General features: G+C 35.9%; 3 protein-coding genes across 5 annotated transcripts; 2 read left to right on the top strand and 1 right to left on the bottom strand.

Moving 5' to 3' along the window:
• Positions 1–903: 903 nt before the first annotated feature.
• LOC128237043 (uncharacterized) lies at positions 904–6,890 on the top strand. Its single transcript, XM_052952228.1, has 11 exons — positions 904–1,225; positions 1,842–1,949; positions 2,319–2,419; positions 2,667–2,852; positions 3,107–3,202; positions 3,358–3,525; positions 4,003–4,192; positions 4,340–4,435; positions 4,560–4,649; positions 4,822–4,919; positions 6,414–6,890. Exons 1-11 carry the CDS (start codon positions 1,100–1,102, stop codon positions 6,604–6,606), a joined length of 1,452 nt encoding a protein of 483 aa, XP_052808188.1. The 5' UTR covers positions 904–1,099; the 3' UTR covers positions 6,607–6,890.
• A 136-nt stretch (positions 6,891–7,026) lies between these two features.
• On the top strand, positions 7,027–13,286 carry LOC128237042 (uncharacterized). 2 transcript variants are annotated; one of them, XM_052952226.1, is made up of 13 exons: positions 7,027–7,301; positions 7,996–8,121; positions 8,321–8,427; positions 8,658–8,771; positions 9,156–9,215; positions 9,330–9,428; positions 9,761–9,871; positions 10,268–10,468; positions 10,761–10,869; positions 11,391–11,486; positions 11,743–11,838; positions 12,215–12,310; positions 12,580–13,286. In XM_052952226.1, exons 1-13 carry the CDS (start codon positions 7,173–7,175, stop codon positions 12,940–12,942), a joined length of 1,707 nt encoding a protein of 568 aa, XP_052808186.1. In that variant the 5' UTR covers positions 7,027–7,172; the 3' UTR covers positions 12,943–13,286. The 2 variants fall into 2 exon arrangements, with proteins under 2 accessions (XP_052808186.1, XP_052808187.1); XM_052952227.1 differs by lacking the exon at positions 9,156–9,215 and having other exon boundaries at positions 7,030–7,301.
• LOC128237044 (restin homolog) lies at positions 12,927–19,912 on the bottom strand. 2 transcript variants are annotated; one of them, XM_052952231.1, is made up of 17 exons: positions 19,736–19,755; positions 19,501–19,547; positions 19,255–19,314; positions 18,596–18,685; positions 18,236–18,349; positions 16,321–16,356; positions 16,153–16,206; positions 15,690–15,743; positions 15,454–15,504; positions 15,201–15,326; positions 14,979–15,041; positions 14,806–14,868; positions 14,497–14,577; positions 14,083–14,160; positions 13,747–13,788; positions 13,314–13,409; positions 12,927–13,067 (listed from the first exon to the last, which is right to left on the bottom strand). In XM_052952231.1, the coding sequence occupies exons 2-17, from the start codon at positions 19,503–19,505 to the stop codon at positions 12,983–12,985; spliced, it is 1,098 nt and encodes a 365-aa protein (XP_052808191.1). In that variant the 5' UTR covers positions 19,506–19,547; positions 19,736–19,755; the 3' UTR covers positions 12,927–12,982. The 2 variants fall into 2 exon arrangements, with proteins under 2 accessions (XP_052808191.1, XP_052808189.1); XM_052952229.1 differs by lacking the exon at positions 19,501–19,547 and having other exon boundaries at positions 19,736–19,912.
• Positions 19,913–22,302: the final 2,390 nt, after the last annotated feature.

The raw sequence follows: 22,302 nt of genomic DNA, 5'->3' as shown, positions 1-22,302 counted from the left end.
CTTGCAGGGAAATAAGATGCGTTTGATCGCTCGTATGTTGCTGTTTTATATTGTCGATACAGTCGAACCCCATTGCCTCCAACTCCCAGGTACTGGCGAAAATACATCGAGCCTCTGGGAGTTCGAGCCAAGCGTGAATGCTTACATACAGTATTAAGAAATAGGTTCCTTACATCCAGTTCGAACCATCGAGCCAAGCGAGTTCGAGCCAACGGAGTTCGACCGTACTTTGGTTTCCTCGTCGGCGTCATCGACATTCGTTAACTTCTTTGCTGGCCATGAATTGAAAACTTTGACCTCAAATTAAGTTCACATATCCACGATAACATCGCACCTTTGTAGCAAGTTCCAAAAACCTTGCTATAATAATTGTCTAGTTAAGCAACATGGTATGGTAAGTAACACAGACGAGCGTTGTCATCCACTCTCAGTGCTCTTGTAACTTATCGGCCTAGATAATAGTGTAGTAAAACTATAGGGAGAACCCGAAAAGTTATACCCGCTTATTTCTTAAACAATTGAAGTCAATGTATGCTGGTAGTTTCTCGCCGTGCTGTACGTCTCAAACATGATTAAGCCCTGTCCCAAATGCATACTAGTAACTTAATTATGTTTTGACTTCAGCTGTCACTGCATCATAAATATATGAAATAATGTTTTCATAGAAATTTTATAAAACAAATAAAAAACGATAAAAGAAATCAGTGGAATGTCACCTTTCAAATTATAAATATCGTAAGCTGAAAATCATGGACTTGTAGACATGGCTGTTGAATGAAAGTAAAACAGTATCACATTTCCAATTGCTTTGTTTCCTTCTACTTAAAACGCGGGTATAATCATTACTTTCATGAATAGAAAAAAACAATGGCATACTCTGAATTGGAAACTTTGTATAACGTTTAATATATATGGGTGTTATTCATGAGCTTATACACATGTACACGAATGTATTCCGACCAATTAGCAAGTTACATAATTAAACATTGCAATTTATTGTAGAGCCTGCGTTTAAAACTAACACAACAAGTTAAAATATTTTTTCCTATACTAGAAAACTGGTATAAAATAGCTCGTCGGAAATACTTATTATACAACCATGGTGAAGAAGCGGTTGATAGAAGTGGTTACAATCAGCGTCGATGACAAGCTTGATCAGAACGGAGCTTTGAGAAACGTCGCTGTGAAGGACGCATGGCAAAGACTCAGGCAAAAAATCGACGTGGTAAGTGTGTGTTGTTTTTGCATTCTGAACAAATCGGTCAACATTGACCGAAGAATACGTGTTCTAAGTATCTCGAGCCTAACACGAACGTCTGCATGAACATTCTCAGTCATCGCAGGAACCAACGAGCTATTATTTCGATTCAATGGGAGTTATAATTTTATGAAAAACATACGTGCAGGTGATGTTTGTCTCCAACCTTTTATAGTACATTAACTGCATGAAACATCAATCATTAGAGAATCTCATCTTGTAAAAGTTCCCAAATGTAAATGTAGCAATGGAAAATATTGATAAAAGACAAAACAATGTTTTTGTTTGTTCGTGCAAATAATACCATTGTCATTCCAATCTTATAATGTTTTTATGACGGTGAAGTTGGAAGGTAGCTGGTAGTTGGTAGTTGAAGATTCGAATATTCAACTACCTGCTAGTTGCAAGTTGGGGATTCGAAAAATTAGAGTTAGATGTTGATGTTGATATTAAGCTACTCGACTATTTCCAGTTATCCAACTACCAACCAGTTGGTAGTTGGGGGTTCAGATTATTTTCATCTTTTTATGGTTTAAAGGTACAATTGTAAAGAAATGTACCGTCATTATATTGTTATTAACAGGAGGAATGGAAAGCGGCGGAGAAAGTCTTAAATGAGCTCACAATGAACCTGCAGAAGATCAACATGTACAAGTCAGTCTCGGGCGCATGTGGCAAGCTAAGGAACGCTGTAAGATAAAGGCTTTTGTTTTCAAATTTACACTTATGATATTCGACTTATCTTTATCAACGCAAGCTGAGCGGAGTTCTTGTCGTTTTATTTGCACTTGTACACATTAAACTTTTATGAAACGTCCGAATTGTGAACTGAACTCTCTAACTCATTAGACGTACGTTGTCAACCAATAGTTAATTTGACAAGAATGGTTACTGCAACATGTGCATAAATGATAGCGCATAGAACTCTAATCCAATCCCAGCCACGCAACACCTCTGATAAGTAGAGATGAACTTACAAATAAGACATTGAGTTGTAGCGGTATTCACTATTTTTCATATGTGGGATATATGTGCGTTAAGAGCAATGAATGCTATTCAGTTGCAGAACCCGGAGCAGCTGGTTGACGAAGCCGAGTTCCTGAGCGCCACTCCAACTCCCCGGGACAGAGGGGACAGCCCGCAAGCACTTCAGGCTGCAAGGTAGGCGATGTTTGATTTTCTCGTTTGTTCATTTCGATAACTCTCATCTATATATTTTAAAACAGCGCTTTACTAATTGAGAAAGACATAAAGGGTAACATTCGTATTCAACAATTTTCACAGTACCAACACATACGCCTTCCGTATTAGTTTATAATCGTAATGTTAGTTTAAAGCAATTGATATTGTTACACGCAACTTGTTCAAAGATCATGCTAAGATGCAAAATACCATTGTACCATTCCAGTGATTTAAAGAAGACCAAAGACGAACTGTCCCAGTTCTGTTCTTGTTTAGAGAAGATCAAGGCTAGTCTGGAGAAAGACAACCAATTACAAGACAAGATTGAGCCTCCGCCAGGTGTCGCCCCTGACATTGCAGGGAGTTACAAAGCACTGGCTTTCATATGTGACAGATGTCAAAGGGGCCTAAGGTTAGTAATATAAGGCGTACCATATTGGTATTTGTATATGGGTGTTTCAATATTTAACATTTTGGTATGATAAAACCATTCCAAAATTCAAACCGTAAGCTATTCACTTTTGGGGACACAACTACGATCCCCAATTAAATGACTATTTACAAACATACTTTTCTGATGATTAGTTATGTACACACCAGTACTTTGTCATACTTATTTTAAGTGCATATGCCACAGTCATGAGTCAAACATATTTTATACCTTAGGGAAATTGACCATCTGAAAAAAAGAGTAGACAACTGTGAGGCAAGAAGTAAAGAACTAGAGAAACATATTGACGAGAAAGAGGAGGCCATTGACAAGTAGGTTTTTACATTTGAATCGCTAGTCTTTTGCACTGCCTAGAACAATCATACAACATATCAATCTAAACAAAAGCCGTATTTGGTCGTTATTTATTTTGTCATTATATCATATGCCGTTTGCTATTGTTGTTATTACCGTTTTCTTACTTTAGACTGACAAAAACTGTGAATACCCTTGAGAAAAAGCATAGCACTGTCAAAGAAGGCAAGATCGACAACATAAAGGAACAAATGAAAATGAAGAGTCTAGAGAAGCAAGTTGAAGCTAAGGTCGCTGAAGTGAACAAGATAAGAGCGGAAAATGCAAATCTTAATAAGAGGTATTCACACGTTTCATTTGTCCTCGAGATAAACTTCTGTACTGGTGTTTTCGTATCTTTTATGTTACTATATATACAAACAATGTGTTGTAAGAATTATTTTTGCGCTATAATGTTCTTCTCAGTAATTTATCTCCAACGGATGCAACATTACTGATATCATGTAAGTAGACCAGTGCAAAAACAATGAAACTGACTTGATAATGGTGCATTTGAACACGATCTCGATCACATTTCAGGGTACTTCCCTTTTGCCTGTAGTTTCCATCATTTTATTGATTGATTTATTGAGTTGTCCCTGTGTTTCTATTGTAATATTGAGAAAAGTTAAGATGTGACTTATTCAAACATTCATATTTTAACACGATTTCCTAGACATGTTTTATATCTTTTAGCAAACATTAGGTACTGCTTCTCAAAATTTGACTGATAGTATACCCATGCTCCTATTATTTTAGACAACCATTGTACTTTCAGGTTAAACGAAATCAAAGAGCAGATGGGTTCCGAGCTAGCAGATATGTACAATACCCATCCCCCAGCTAGAATTGCTGACCTGTATAGAGAGCTGTTCGCAGGCGGCAGGAATGACGCCTTCCAATTTTACAAGACGTCTATGAGCCTTACTGCCAAAGATGCCGCCGTGAAAACAATGGCTGTTTTGCAAGTATGTCACTTGATTTTTAACAAAACTGAAAAAAGATTAGCAATATGTCATATTAAATTCATATTATCCTTGAAGATAGTTTAGATGATTTAAAAACAACAGCATGCTTGTTATGTAATCATCGAACCCAATTTCTTTCCTTTCCAGGACGCATTTTCATTCTGTGAAGAAGCAAGTAAACTTCAATTTGGACTGGTGTTAAACAGTTTGATTACTCCTACTGAGAGTTTCGATGGAAAACAGGTATTTTAAATGTAACATTCGATTGTTCAACCCTATAGTTTCTTTTGTTTTATTATTGATAGAAATTGGTGACTTTATGGGAGACACATCTTGTGTTGCATTATTCATATGCATTTCATTTCAGCCTCCCCACAAGGTGGATGACAATGATATGAGCCAGATCCAGAATGTTCGGAAACAGACCAGTCGCCTATCATGCGAACATGTTAAAAACGTTAGTACTTTTATCATATACAACATCTTACATGTTGCCATATATTGTAGTGTGAGTCATTTGTTATATGCTGATAACAGTTATATCGCTATCATAATAATTACATAATACAAGTACCATACATTTATAACATATATCATAGAGTCAATACATGTTATGTTATCAATTTAAGGCATTTGTCACAAAGCTGGAATCATCAGGTGACACATACAGTATGGACGAACTGACGGGTTGCATGGCGTTCATAGAGCAGTGTGTGGAGCTGTGCTGGTACGTTCTTACAACAAACATAACGTTGCAGGATGTTATTATCCAATAACTTTATACAATACTTTATTGTATGCATCCCGGTTGATTCAAGTGATTCATTAGTGAATACTGGTACATAGTGCGATATTAATCAGTGTGTGTATACCACGTGATAAATTGCGTCATAAATGCTACGTCGGAAGACAATATTCTTATTTAAAAAATACTTTAAACAAAGATAACTTCACCTTTTCTTCACCATTTTAAATTAAACAAAGCGCAGTCTACGCAGCTTACGGAGCCCTTCCTTCGTTTTTTTTACCATTGTTTGATTGAGAGTTTAATTTCTTTAAACACTTCGACAAACCTTTTCACAATACGGCCGTCTGACGGAGCACTGTCAAACATGATTTTGGAAACAGGTTTGTTGAAGGGTTTGATGAAACTAATGACTTTATCAATTTTTGGTAATACACCGGAGCTCTTTAAGCGGCATAGACTGCCCTTTGTTTCATTTCAAATGTTGATGTAAAAGAAGTTATCTTTGATTTAAGTTTTTTTAAGCACAATGTTGCCTTCCGACGTAGCATATAATATATGACGTAATTTATCACGTGGTATACACACACTGTTAATGCAATTTAGAATTGGCTGATTGTTCAGAACTTAGTTCAAATTTAAACAACGTTGTAAACGTCACCGTTGTTTACTTTCAAATATTTACTGCTCTGGACGTTGAAGATACTTGAGTCTTGTGATTTGCTCTATTTCAAACAAGATTGGAGACAACGTTTCCAGATGCACTTGTTTTATTTAAGGATATGAGCACACCATTAACTATTTCAGGTTTAAAAGTAACAACGATCCTGTTAATTACATTGTTAACTTTAACAAAGTTCTTAACAATCAGCCCTTTGTTAAACACTTACAATGTAACCAGATATGACATTTGAGTGGTTAATTTATTGTAACTATCTTCCAATTGTTGAACAATTACAATGCGATCAGATATGACTTTTGAGTGGTTAATTTATTGTAACTATTTTCCAATTGTTGAACAATTACAGTACAATCAGATATGACTTTTGAGAGGATTGTTGATAGTATCTATGCAAAACATGGAATATGTGATTCCGCTTGACTCAAACAAATCATGGCTCGAAAATTCCTGATCGGTTCCGGCGAGTTCGAGCCACCGGGATGATTCTGTATATAAATACAATAATGGAAACGACAGGGACAAGCCCATAAGACTTAGCTAGCCAAACTCCTGTTTGAAGGCACAACGCTCAAGGTCAAACAAACACAAAACATGAGACACGACGATACAAGACAACACACGGAACGCTCAAACAATTAACATAATGACATTTATAAATGTTGAGGTAACCGAATTCACACGGTCAATGAGAACTAAAAAAAGAACTCATTTTGTGTAAAACAATATCATTATTTTTATTGTATGGTCTTGTATTGCATATTGTTCTTTTGTACTGCATATCTTATCATTTTCAGGTACATGTGCATGCAGACACCTCCACTCTTTATAGGATTCTCCGACAACATGAAGCAGGATATCGCAGTGGATAAAACCAAGTATGAAATAGCGTCTGGGAAAGGGGCCAAGGTGGACTTTGTACTGTGGCCGCCACTTTATGGACAAAAGGATGGAGATGTTATCAGCAAGGGTGTTATTCAAACAAAGTAGAAGTTGTGTTATCTATTAAATATGGTGTGCATAGAACTGGGATGGAAATTTTATGCGATGTATTCATGTAAGGTGTGCGCTTTCTTGGATTTTACCAGAATCGAAGATGTATTATAGAAGACGTCAGAGATATACTAACGATTTAAGATTCCAATACACTCAAGTCCACTTTCATGTCACCTGAATCTTGTAATTGTTCTATGATTTATATTATAATGCTATGTGAAAACATTACGCGATGTAGTTTTAAAATACTATGCTACAATGTTTTACCTTTTTAGACAATAAACATGATATCATTTACAACTTGCTTTGGTAATTTGAGCCTCGAAGTAGATCAAACAAGTATATAAATTGAACAAAAGGATTTATATTGATCAATAAACTAAAACAAAGCACAACCGTAGTCCGAGATTTCGCTTTCCGTCTTCGTTGAAAAAGATAAAATGTGTTCCATTCAAACGTAAACATCTTTTTGGTCAATGTAGGTTAACTCACATTGTTTTTAATTATAAAAAAGTCACGATTTGAAATCTGCGACAGCATTGTAATAACACACGAGGACGATGAGTTTTAGTCAGCGGAAGTTGGAGTCCGTGTTAAAGGAGATTAACCGAGAGCTACAGGACGAGGGTGTTCTAACGGAACGGCTTACTCAGGATATATGGACTAATCTCATGTCAAACCTTCTTCAGGTAAGTTGATAGTACATTCTGCCTTTATTATTAATTTTTGACTCATCATTTTCTCTAAAAATTCAAAATTTCGAATAGCCTGTTTATGTGTAAATATCTTGTTTGGCCATGACTTAAATGCCACAAACGGAATAATTATAGCACTTAGTGGCGGATCCATGATCTAGTGGTTACACACGTGACTGAAAATCCAGTGGTCTCAAGCCACTCCACTAAAATACTGATCGTCTTCCGGGAGGGACGTTAAATGGGAGTCCCTTGTGACAGTGCTATAAAATGGTGCACTAGGGTATCTCTTACCAGGGTTACATTCTGCTACTTTGCTCCAAGATCCTAATATGACTAACGAACACTCATCGCATGGGCCTTACCCAAGTGCGAGTATAAATAAGCTGATACACACATTTGATACAAACTCTGTTTTGGTATGAAAGTGCACAATGACAACATGCAGAATTATGCCTAGGTATTACTGTATGTTTTGTTATGCCCCTTGGTCGACTGAAATAAATTGAGCGCACACATGCATCCGCATTGCTCTTGCAACAAATCAAAAATTAGTCTTTTGAATTCCTGAATGTGGTATTTGTCACCTAGCTGACGTTGATATTATGTGAGGTTCGTTACGGTTTGCATCGCAAACAAATACTCAACATCCTTTCTTTAGTTATTAATACAGTATCAAACATTGCAGGGTGAATACCTTCTGGCTCTACCCATCCGACAAAACCTTCAAGACCATATACGTAAGCGGAGGCAGGATAAAATCTACACCTTTGCTAGAATCATTCAGCGATTAGACGAGATATTAGATAAATATGTGAGTAAACCAAACATGTGTCCAACTCATTAAATGATTATAGAAAATGTTTACAAAACCATATAGTTGGCTTGTGTCATTAAGACAATGTCCTAGTATAATTCGTTTTAATTCAGACCTTGTCAGCAAACTGACGTTATTTGAAATTATTATGTTGGTTGCGAAACATTATTGGCAAACTATATATATATATATATAGATACCGCCTCCAAACCTGGAAGACGGTTTCCCGAAGAAAGGCAAACAGGTCAAGGGAGTTTCAAAGGAAACACAGGGGGATAAGAAATATAGTCCACCACAGGTTGCGTAAGTAAATAACATATATAATCAATAAGTGAACGAGTTTTAAGTGTAAGAGCATACAATAATGAAAAAGACACATGCAAAGCAGCGAATATCTTTCTAATTTCATAGCATCAGGACCATATAGCCCAATATGACAGATAGAATGTCAGGAGCAAGAAAAACAAACTATTTAATAAACCTATATATCTTGTCAATGTGCTGTAACTAACTCGGCATGAATTTTGATGCAGCAAGCATGTCTCACATACAGACAGAAACATTGAAAGACCCGAAGAACGGCCGACCAATGTTGACGTCCAAACACATTCAAATTCAGGCGGTGATACCATTACACACACTGAAAGGTATGTTGCAGTTTACATCTGATCTTATATAAAACTTATCATCATCATAAACTGAATTGATTAATTATAAAAATTGAGTTGAATTTTATCATACTACTTACAAGTAGTAGTTGTTAGAACATAGATCATAATTGCTAAATATTGAAGTTGAGTATTGTGTGAAATGTAACAATTATGTTTACAAGGTTTAAGCTTAAAATATTTTATTGAACTTTATTTAACTCGATAGTGACGAAAATGCTGTTCGCTTTAAAAGTCCATATCTCTGGCAGAAACCATTACTGGTGTTTTATTATGTGGGTCTGAGATAGTTTTCCCCACCATGTTTTTGACGACATTTATTTTGAAAATGTTAAACCATAATGCGGCGAGTTTGAATTACAGAATAGCTCTAAAATCTAGCGCACCAGAAGCGAGGACAATGCCAAAGTTGCAGTCCATGCGGTATTGAAACAACCTTTAATGAAATCTCTGTATTAAGTTGTTGTATTTTAACATGATTTAGTCTACGATCTTTCAAATATTATACATTGCAACCATAATTTGTATTTCATTAAGATTGTCCAAGCATGAGGTTGCAACTCAGATTCGCCAGACAAGTTTTGCACCGGAGGTTGATCGAGTTTCCATGCACGACATGTCCATTGAAACTGACAAGTAGGATACTAAGTATACGTATTTTGACCTTTTAGATAACAAGATGATTTTGTTTTTAAAACATGTGTGTTATTTTATACGCAAAAGGCATATATTGCTCTTATTAAAAGAGTGTTTTCAAAAAATGTATGACGCGTTATTGAAACAAATTGAACCAAAGGAACATGAAAAGTTACAAACTAAGAATAATTAATATTGCAGCAAGACCAATGATGGTCATTGGGCCAGTGATATGAACAGGTACAAAGAAACCTGTACTATATCTTTATTTTCTGTTGAGGCCGGCCTTCCTTATAACATACCTGATAAGGGCTTACGTCGTCCTATTTCAGGGAGGACCATTTTGAAGAAGACGACGTGTCTCGTGAGGAGTATTTGACAATGAAAGCAAGCCAAAGCGTTCTCAAGAAAACTGTCGAGGATCAGCAGATAAAAATTAAACGGTGTGTACTGGCAAACTAGCATTTTGATAAAAGTCCAATGTAACAATAAAGCATATCATTAATGCAAAACAAAACAACTGCTTACATTTATCCGATACAATATCATTGAAATCATCTTTAGGGCAATACGGCTATCATTTTGAAAAGCAAGTAATAAAAATAAACCTTTAAAGCCGAGTTTTAATACTAGTACATGGACAAGCTCAGTAGCCAAACCTTAAAACAATGCTCCTGTTCGAAGGCAGAAACTAAACGCCTTACAGTCACCGACGAAAAACGTACGACACAATACAGACAGACCATGTTTTAAGTAACAAAAAATGCATGTTTTTTACATAAACTTTAATAAATTTACTTAAAGCGTTACTTTTACATTTTTTTTTTATCATTTTCCAGTCTTGAAGAAAGCGTCAGTCAGCAGGAGAAGAAAAAGCTAGAGTTACTGGATGAAATAAAATCACTGGGTGCAGATAGGTCGGATAAGATTGATGTGTACAGAAAGGCTGAAATGGAAATAAAGTTTCTGCGAAACGAGTTGCAAATAAAAGAGAAATCTCTTCAACTGAGTTTGATTGAAAGAAACGAACTTCTCGACAGGTAACTAATTTCCTTTTAAAATCTCTTCGTTCCATTCAATCATATAGTACACAAAACTCTGTAACGCGAGCAGCAATGTGTACAGAAAAAGTGAGGCAAACATTCCTCAGCCATCTATTTCATATGAAAAAATGACCATGTAGCTAATTCCATAATCTTTTCTAAGACAAGGAAATCGCCACTGAATACGCAGAGTACCCTTCATACTAGTAACTTTATGATTCAGCATGCAGTGTAATTTTACACCAACGTTCCGAGGTTAAACTTTGATATGTATTTGTGTTTCTTTCAGGTTAAGTGCTGTGACATCTTCCAAAATGAAACACTCCAATACAATACCTCTGCTAGAGGAGTTAGATGGATTCACCAGACCTACACAGGTTGCTGACAAATATTCAAAGGTACAACCATGTTACTCGTCATATGTAATAAGTTATTAACCTATTACAAAGAAAGGGGAATTTTTATCTTCATTTAATCTTAAAGCGTTACTATAGACAACGACCTTGTATGTTTAGATTTGTACAGTTTCTGTCATCAGCAAATAAATCGTAAATGTTTATGATAAGTAAATACATAAACAATATATACTCGTACAACGCTTCAAATGCCCGTAAATGACATGTAATGCAGTAAGATATTTTATCTAAGATTCATACCACTATTTTGCATTAGATTACTATGAACTATGCTTTGAACTAAGCATTCTACACTCCAAAATAATTTGTAAAGCGAACATGCTTTATATCCTTAACCTTGTGAAATGATTTTAATCTTATATTCCATAAAATACTGTTTTGTTTTTATTTGGATTGATAGTATATTTGTATACTGTTGTTTTACATCCAGCAAATCTTTGTCAACGAGAAAAGAATTCGCAGAAATAATTCAGTAAAACGTTTTCACAATTATGCCATTCTAGTTGTACGAGACGGAGTGGATGGACGCACTGAATCTTCTGACTCTTGAAATGAAGGAGGAAAAGGCAAGCATGAGCTGGCTCCTGGACATTCTTCGGGTAACTTATATGGATGTTCTATCCTTCGGAACTCTTGGGTTGGACTGTGCCAGAGGGCGTTGTCAGTGTTGCACTAATCATTACTGTCTATGCATGGTTTCCATCAAACCCAGACTACTTTTTCCCATACTTTGGGTAAAGTGTGTGTTTTGAAGGCTCTTTTTTCCAGAATGTATTAGAGTCTGTGCTATGGAAACGCCTTTATTTGGCCTGGTATTCTCAATAATTGTAATTAGTGAAGTTTTTTTTCTTTCAGGAAAGCTACGCCTTTTGTTTGATGACGAATGATTCCCATGTTAAGCTGATGGTTGAACATTTGTGTTATCCGTTTACAAGAACATCGGAAATCAGGGTGAGTTATTGGTAGTTTTAACAGCCTATTAAACTGTTCAATTCATTTGTTTAGATGGAGTGGCTCGTGTATTGAAATATTCCCCTGTAATATCAATGAGAAAATCACCTTCACAGACATTCGAAAAAATATAAATGCAATACTAACCTTGTCTATCAATCAAATAAGAAACACACAACATAAAACATAAACACACCAATTTAAATAAAACGCCTTTCGATAATAACGCATGGATGTGGGACGTATCACATTTGGAATTGTCGGTAAAAATACAGAGGATTTAATTGGGAGCAAAACTTGTTTTATCTTCACTTAATGTATGTTTAAGAATGCAAAACTGACCTTTCAAACAATGTTTTATTTATTATATATTTAGGAAGTGGACAGGTTTGCAATTGATGACTCTACGCGGCAGATGATTCTAGAACTTAAGAAAGCCAAAGCAAAGGAATCAGTTGCCCAAGTACAGGTGGTAAGTGTATGTCCCTACACGCGTAAATAATACATTGTTAAAAGTGTCAGCTTCAATGTATACATGTTGTTTATATATGGCTGTTTAATTAAGAAATGTATAAAAAGTTATTTTCGCCCAATTAAAGAACTGTAAAAGTAGTTGTTTTGCATAAGCAAATGGTCATCACAATGACATTCAGAAATAAATATATCTTGGCTGTTTGTAAAACACAAGATTATAACCCTTTAATTATTTATTGTGTGTACATAATTATCAATCAATTTTAGCAATTCATCAAGCACATACAACGCTCCAGAAAAGAATATGGAAAGGATAAGACAATGAAGAAACTAACATCATATATGGATAGATGCTCCGAGCTTTGCTGGTACATGGTCAACCAGAACCCTCCAGTCTGCCTGGATGAGACTGTCAGACAGTCTGGGGATGAGTTTGAAAGAGAATCATACAGGTTTTACAGCCACTCAGGGTCCAAACTTGACTATATCATCTGGCCAGCCCTTTATCTGGCATCACAGGAAGGTTTCCTACTGGTGCGAGGAGTTGCACAGCCGAAGCAGGAAGGCGTAGCTTTGAGAATAGCCTCATCAATGTCAACTACTTCCAGAGTTTCATACAATGCGTCATGAGTGATGTATTTAGTTGATTGGACACACATGGAATTTCCTTTCAGTTGAGATATGAACTCTGATCGTCGCTATCGGGTTGTGCTTCCGGTAAAGTTGTGCGGTCCTTTTTTAGCTTTTCGATAGTTCTGTTAAAATAATATAATGTTTATTTTGAAAAAAGTAGATATTTTTTATGAAAAGGAAAATGCTGATAAGAACCTCACATGTTTAGATTTCAAACTGTTTGACGTACCGTTTCAGATGAAAAGAACAGTTGTCATTTGAACACAATATATGAAAATTACGGAAATTACAATTATATGTACTTTTTGTGACAATTATGATATCATTCTTGAAATATTTGAACAAATAAAAATAACATTGAAGCGTACATCTCCTTGCGTTCCAGACGTTTGATGAAGTCGTCTTTCTGCAGTTCTATTTCGTTTTCTTTCTCGGCGATTTTTGCAAGATGGTCCTGGCACTCTCTATGAAATGATATAAGAAAACTCTATCTGCATTCAGTAACACATTGTCGAATTCAATGTTCGATCCATTCTATAACGTCCTGTTGAGTTTGTATTAACATGCAACCTAGGTTTGCGAGCGTGTTTATATCAACTTTTTTAAAGAATAAAACGTTCTTGATTCTTTATCTTATTCACCAATTTCGGTATCAGACCGTTAGTATTAATGTTTAATATGGATATTTCCAGTTTTCTTTAAATATAACATAGTTTTCCAGTGTTTCATAAAAAAATAATTTGTGTTGAAGTTGGACTTCTTTAATTATCACCAGTTTTCTTTAAGAAATTTAGAACATACCGTTCTTGATCCTTTATTTTCTTCTCCAGCGTGGCATTCTTTCTAAAAAGAAACAGCGAAATCAGTTATAAAATGTCAACAAACAGTGTTTAGTTTCGAATTTTGACCACTGGGCTTGTCCCAGTAGTTTTTATTGTATATTTGTAAAAAGCTGTAAACCAACGCGTTTTTTGTTGTTGTTGTTTTTCAAACAGATTCAAGAGCAGTTAAATATATGATGTTTCTTTTATTCTGCTGCTGGTATTTAGTCAAAATTAAAACATGTAACATAAAAGGTGACTTTGGTTGGTGACTGAGATCCGATAAAAAGTGTAATACGGATTAAAATCGACTAACTTTTTGGCCTCTCCGAGTTCTGATTGTACCACGTCTAGCTCTTCTCGTGCATCTTTCAGTTCAGTCCCAATCACACTCCTGCACGATATATGCACGATCTAATTTTTTTATAATAGCTAACGGTAATATTAAGCGAATGTTAGAATGGGCCGATAACTAGAACAAAACAAGCACAGCTGAAACAGTTGTGTGAAATTCTGTGAGACGTACTGCATATAAAAAGGTTGCCCATAAAGCTTCCAGTGCATTAACGATTTGAAAATAATTACGATAACGTTAACAACGTTGTTTACATTAAAAATAATTTTGTACAATCGGCTCAATGTTTCACAATAACAAAACATTTATACTATTATGCAAATACCTGACAGCTAAAAATGTTTTTACAACATCATACAAGCAGAGTGTACACACCTAGAATCGGATCCGGGTGTGCTACGACTTTGATGTTCCTCAAGTTCCTCGGCTTTCTTCATGTATCTCTGAGCATATGACCTAAAAACAATATATATATATATATATAAGGTAGACATCAATTGTGTTAATGAATACAATAGGTAAAGTAATATAATAACATCAACGATTACGGACACTCACTCTCTGGTTAAAATACAAGACCTCCCCTTATTGAGGATATGCCTTTAAATAAACAGATTGCTTAAACTCATCGCTGACATAGTACTTAGAAATTGTACGTAGAATATCATTGATAATATTACATACTTATACTTGAGCAGTTCCTTCCCCTGCGCCTCCCATTCTTCTTCCTTACTTCTTAATTCAGCTCTGCACAAAAGGGAAATAATACAATTGTAAACAATCCGTCCTATTCATAAAGAAATACAATCCAATCCAACAATGGTCTTTTGACACAAACAAACACATTTTGTTCTTACCCTTTTTCTTCGCTTTCGCTTTCCAAATTTCGAATCCTTTGAAGTACTGCTTCTTTCTCATTTCTGCAAAAAACACACAAAAAAAACAGTATTAAACGTAACAATAGTAAAGATAATTAGACATAGTTATAGGGCAGTAGAAAATACACATTAGACAATCCCAGGATCTTGTTCTAGTGGTTTGTGTTTATTTAATCATAATTATGAAAGATGCCTGCTCACTGATAGCCCTGTTTCTCTGCTTCAAGTTTTTGACAACGGTCATTTGTTTCCTGCAGTCTTTCTTCGAGTGTAATTCCTGCAATGATTTTTTCCTCGTAACCAACGATTTCTTCCCGGAGTCGGCGACTAAGTGTAGAAAAAGAAAGCATAAGTATATTATGTGTGTATTCTTATTTTTGGCATCAGTAAAAACTATTCATCTGCTTATTTTATTGTATGATAAAAACATTATAAAAAAAACAACCCGACTTACATTTCAGCCTGTAATTTCATCACTTCTGCTTCTGCTTGTTGTTTTATTTCTCTAAAAGTAAAAAGGGCGTATGTTTGTGCATTGTGATTAAGACATACTTCAATTAAAATCTGGAGATTTTATGGAATAGATGAATGAATATCTTGATAAAGAGGCAAGATCTTTTTAATTACTTTTATGTTTATGCAAAACCTGAATGCTAACTAAGGGTATAATACTCGGCATTTAATACTCACTCGTTCTCTTTCTGTAGGTTTCCAATCTTCACCATTGTATTTTCATTGTCTTCTCTGAAATGATAGCAGTTCCATTTTCAACTATTTTTTCGTGATCCTGGAGAAATAAGCGAGACACAAACATCTTGTAGATATCTATTTCAACCTCACACTTGCCCTCTCATCAGATAATGAAAGATAACTAGACGCTACACGTTGATAAAAAATGAAAAAGGTTCCGAAACGCTTCTTTCACGGGTAAACTACGTTTGGTGCACTACGCCATCAAGATATGTGTACATCGTACAAGTTTTAAAGGGTATACACTAAGGCACGAGTAAAGTGATTGAGGAGAGCGTTAACAAGCTTATAAGAACAGATTTGACGGACATTTCACAAAATATGTTTAAACTCGACTGCAACGTGTACGTATGAGCGCAACCTTCCTGATAATGGCCTTCAAGAAATCAACAAGAAGGGGTACCTCAGTGTTGCCAACTCGATGTTCAGTTGTGTCACCGTCTCTTTATTCTTTTTCCTAAAATGAACGGGCATAATCTGTCATATCATCATCGCATTGGAGCGTTTTTGGTTATTAATGAATTCATTTAAAACTATAATATATTTGACAAAACTTTGAAACAGAACTTACAGTTCATCCGTTACGTAGGCTTCGTTGTTGAAATATCTGAAATATACGAAATAAAAAGGAAGATGATTTGTGTCATAGATACTTTGGAAGAACAAAACGTATGAACATTATGGAATACAACAGCCTCGGTTTGATTGAGACTGTTCATTTGCATTAATGGTTTGTTCAACAATGGCAACGTCCCGCTGTAGCCCCTTGCATTGTACATTCAACGTTTCCTTTGCACACCATTGTATTGTATATTAAACGTCACCCCTGCACCCATTGCATTTCATATTCAACGTCCACCTAGCACCTCCTTGCACTCTATATTTAACGTACACCTTGAACCCCTTATACTGCTTATCTAACATTCCCATTTAATTTTTTGCATTATATATTCAACGTCCCCAATACATTGCACCCCATTGTATTTCATATTTATTGATCCCCTTCCACCCATTGCATTGCTTATTCAACGTTAACCTGACCTCTTAAATCGATTATTCAACATAGCATTGCATATTCAACGTTACCCTTACGACCACTGCATTACATATTCAATGTTACCCTTGCGACCTTTGCAATGCATATTCAACGTTGTCTTCCCAAAACGCATTGCATAATCAAATTTACCCTTGCGACCATTGCATTGCATATTCAACGTTTTCCCAAATGCATTGCATATTCGACGTTGCCCTTGCGACCATTGTATTACGTATTCAACGTCGCCCCTCCCCCCACACACACTCCCCATGCATTAGATATATAACGATAACCATTGCGACCATTACATTGCATATGCAACAGTACCCTTCCGACTATTGCATTGTATATGTTACTTTACCCTTGCGACCATTGCATTGCATATGCAACGTTACCCTTGCGACCATTGCATTGTTGCATATGCAACGTAACCCTTGCGACAATTGCATTGTTGCATATGCAACGTTACCCTTGCGATCATTGCATTGCATATTCAACGTTACCCTTGCGGCCATTGCATTGCATATGCAACGTTACCCTTGCGACCATTGCATTGCATATGCAACGTTACCCTTGCGACCATTGCATTGTTGCATATGCAACGTTACCCTTGCGACCATTGCATTGTTGCATATGCAACGTAACCCTTGCGACAATTGCATTGTTGCATATGCAACGTTACCCTTGCGATCATTGCATTGCATATTCAATGTTACCATTGCACTGCATATGCAACGTTACCCTTGCGACCATTGCATTGCATATCCAATTTTACCATTGCGACGATTTCATTGCATATGCAACGTTATCCTTGCGAACATTGCATTGCATATGCAACGTTACCATTGCGACCAGTGCATTGCATATGCAACGTTACCCTTGCGATATTTGCATTGCATATTCAATGCTACCATTGCGACCATTGCATTGCATATGCAACGTTATCCTTGCGACCATTGCATTTTATATGGAACGTTACCCTTGCGACAATTGCATTGCATATGCAACGCTACCCTTGCGACCATTGCATTGCATATGCAACGTTACCCTTATGACCATTGCATTGCATATGCAAACTTACCCTTGCGACCATTGCATTGCATATGCAACGTTACCCTTGCGACCATTGCATTGTTGCATATGCAACGTTACCCTTGCGGACATTGCATTGTTGCATATGCAACGTTACCCTTGCGACCATTCATTGTTGCATATGCAACGTTACCCTTGCGACCATTGCATTGCATATCCAATGTTACCTTTGCGACCATTGCATTGCATATTCAACGTTACCCTTGCGACCATTGCATTGCTTATTGAACGATCCCCTTGCATTGTCGCATGATATTCAATGCTTGCGAAGGACCGAACATAAAATTCTGCACTGCAGACAACAAAGAAAGGATCGACATTGCATATAGAAAATAAATCAATAATAAAACGTTCATACTTGCGGGAGAGAATGTCTGGTACTTTTGTTTTATAAAGCGCAACATCTTCACGTAGATCACTAACTATTCTGCTCATCTCATCTTTATCCGATGTTAGTTTACTTATCTGTTTCCTATAAAGGAAACAAGCATTGAACATGGTTATCGACTTTCATATACAAGCATACAATAGTTTAATCATGGCTTGTGCATTCTTCAAGTTAAGTTGAGTTGAGTTGCAACAATACAATGGAAACAATTAGTTTCGAACTCCTTTCTTTTCATATGTAATGCTTTTTTATATTATATTCATGGATATGTATAAAGTAACCTGTATTATGGTTCATATACGAAGGATCTCTCTAGGTACACATTATTACCTATGTTCATCATTTGTGGTCTGTTTGTAAACTTCAAAATTATATTTCATTTGCTTTAGGTCTGTTTCCAGGGCAACATTTCTTTCTTTCCTGGAACACAAAATGGCATACTTAGAGTTATTTCATTACAAAGTTTGCAAACCACGACGTGAACGTGTACTGGTAGTCAGTGTAGCTATGCGTACAAGTTGCAGTTGAGTTGAAAACTCGTTTGCAAAATTTCTCTTTAAAATTATACGTGTAAATTGCCGATACAGTCGAACCCCGATGGCTCGAACTCGTTTGGCTTGACTTCCTCGTTTGCTCGAACTGAATGTTAAGGACCCATTTAATTATACTGAGGGTAAGAATTCCCACTTGGCTCAAAGCCGAAGCTCGAGGTATTTTCGCCAGTCCCTAGGAGTTCGAGCCAACGGGGTTCGACTGTACTTGCATAAATCACGTTTATCATGCTATCGTACATGTCACTCTAAATGATTTCTGCACAATACACACAGACAGGGATGACGGCATGCGCCAAAAGATGTCTACACATACAAGTAACCTTATAAGTAGTGTTACGAACAGAAGGATTACAATTTTCAGCTAAGGTATAGGAATGCATTACACATACTGTTTACTGATTTTTACCGTGAGAAAAAGAAATGAATTATACTTACTGTTTACTGAGTTGAAGCTCAAGGAGTTTGATCCTGTCGTTTCGTTTTAAAAGTTCCAACCTAAAAATGACAGCAGGTATTTTTTTTCAAACACTAAACAGGTGTGTGATCATTTCAAACATTCCATACAATTTCCAAATCCCACAGCTTACAATTATCTACCTATACTCAAATACATAACTTATTTTATCAAATTAATTACCAAGTGCATTTTTGTAAAATTCTAATTTGCGGCAAAAAACTTACTCCATTTCAGCAAAATATCCAAAACGTATAGTGTTCTGTAGGAGATACTGTTTCAGTTTTGAAAATCTATATCCAGGTATTAATCAGACCGAACAGGTCGTTGTAAATTGTACATGTTTAATAAGGCTCATTCGTGTAATATGATATAGTTTAATTATGAACAATACTAATCGAATGAATTCACTGAAAATCAAAGCGGATTACTGTATTACATTTGTAATGAAATATGACTTACGATGCGCTGTTGAACCGTAATTTCACACATATATAGGATCTGACACTCGTTGTCATTTAATACAAGATTTTATTAAACGAGTTCATGAAATTTGTTAGTAAGCGAGCCTCTGGCGAGCTTACTAACAACCTTCATGGATGAGTTTAATAAAATTCTTGAATTAAATGACAACGAGTGTCAGATATTTTTTATCACATGCTTAAAACGGTGTTTTTATTACCAATTAAGTTCCACTTTCTGAACCGATTGTTTGCCAGCCAAAGTACTCAGAGTAGAATGTCAACGATGCGCCATATAAATAGTTCCAAATTAAAATGACAAAAGTAACTAGCAGTTATCAAGTTTTAAAATCTGATAAAGCGCTTAACAAGTCACAAATATAAAAATGTGTAGTAAAATATCCAACAACATGAATAACGAACGATTTTAACAAAAAAAACATCAATAAGTACACAATTTGATGACGTCACACTCAGAGTACATGCATTTACGCGGTTTATGTGACCTACATCGGTCTGTCAAGTTTTACTGTGTGCACGGATTTAAAAGTTATTCGCTGTCGATTTCTACGATTATTTTGCAGCGTTTTCTTGGTGTACATGGTGTTTCTGCTACAACGCCAATTATTTGCAATAATTTACTTGTAGCATTTTAGTCACTGAATTTTATTTTGTGAGAATAAATATATATTTTGCAATATTCAAATGTACATTGCATATTAATTTTACAATGTTCTTTTGTTCGTTACGTATCCACCACGTTACAAGTACATGCTTTAGATATTTATCTTTAATGCATATCGCCATAAGCGCATTTTGTTGTTAAAACGTCTTATTTCTAAATGCGGCGGTCCAGCATGGAAAAAAGTTATGTAATATTAACTTATTAATAGCCTTGTGACAGTCACGTGGTAGATACTGACCAAAAGATACTGATAAAACATTATAGCTGGTTTTGACAAGCGTCGAGGATACACCTCTGTTAGGATTTCCTATCAAAATTACAAAACATATGAACATTTTAAACTAGTGAAAAGGAATTGTTACCACTGTTATTCATTATTATCACAATCAAATAAAACACTTAAAACTTGTATGCTGTTTTACTTGAATACTTTCGAAGTGAGTGTTGGACAACTAATAGTTATAACAACATTGCTTCATAGTCGACTAAGACTTCGTGACTAACCGTGTATTCCGGACATTACTTTTACTACTACTACTTTTAAAAACCCGTTACACGACCAGTTTTTCATCCTGTCATCAGTTGGTCGAGAATCCAACGGGTAGTTTATATATTTTAAACTGCCCCGATATCCTACCTTCACAAAGCTAAGCGAGATGATCTACCCAGAGTACCCCCACCAGCGGATGGACCTCCGACCCCGCTATGGAAATCCACACAAGCGAAAACCCTACAGTGGCTATCTTCAGCGAGATCGTCTCTTCAGCCGCCATCCTAAAGCTTTTCTGCCCGGACATATATGGGATAGTAATATTGTGTTTGAAGCCCATCATCAGCATCAAACGATTTTTCATCAAAAAAGGACTTTTTCTTATTCGTTACTCCGGGCTAAGAAAGTTGCTCGCGACAGACGTCGCATGACGGCATTTCTGAGGAAGAAGACAGCTGAAAGTATGCCATTTGCTTCGATAGAAAATCATTGTCTTCAATATTATCAAACAAACAACTCAGTTGATTTGAAAATTGCAGTAGTTGCTATGCAATCAGAAGACAAGGAATGTCAAACAGACACCTCACAGACAAACACTGACGTAAACCACGTGCAACTTTCAGACACAGACATAACTACACATGAACAAAAAATCGCGGAACTATTTGGTCATTACAACGAATGGAAGGAGCACGCTGAACAGTTGCAGGAAGAGGTTAGGTCCCTTTCGTCATTCAAGGAACTTGTCCTCTTTCGTGTTAATGAATTAAATAGAGAAATGACGGCAATAACTCAGGATAATGACACTCTTCACGCCGAAATCAAAACATTAACATCGTGCAACACATTACTAGCAAATGAAAATTCAAGGCTACAGTCATCTCTCAGGGACCTCAACTTTAAACAGGAGCACCAGATACAGCAAAATGAACATTTTGAGCAATTCCATCCTTGCGGTCCGAATAACCATCCGCCTGATGCATATAACACATACGGACACTACAACAATCATTACAACTATTAACACTAACCTCATTTATGTGTGTATTAAAGTAAATTTCTTCGAAGTAATACAACTATGATTTTATAATATAATTCATGCACTGTATTTATCATTATTTTAACTAACAGATTTTACGAATGATTTTAGCTTGTTCGAATTCGGTTAACACATTTAAATTTTATACTTATGATAAACATTTGTTTTGATTACAACTGCATATATCACTTATTATCATGTTGTTTTCAGTTTATGATCACGAGGACGTGATCTTATCCGGACGGTGGAGATATGCTACAACGCCAATTATTTGCAATAATTTACTTGTAGCATTTTAGTCACTGAATTTTATTTTGTAAGAATACATATATATTTTGCAATATTCAAATGTAC

The sequence above is a fragment of the Mya arenaria genome, chromosome 6 (genome assembly GCF_026914265.1).
Source record: "Mya arenaria isolate MELC-2E11 chromosome 6, ASM2691426v1".
Lineage (NCBI taxonomy): Eukaryota > Metazoa > Mollusca > Bivalvia > Myida > Myidae > Mya > Mya arenaria.
Note: the sequence above shows the minus strand (reverse complement) of the source record. Positions and strands in the feature narration are given on the sequence as shown.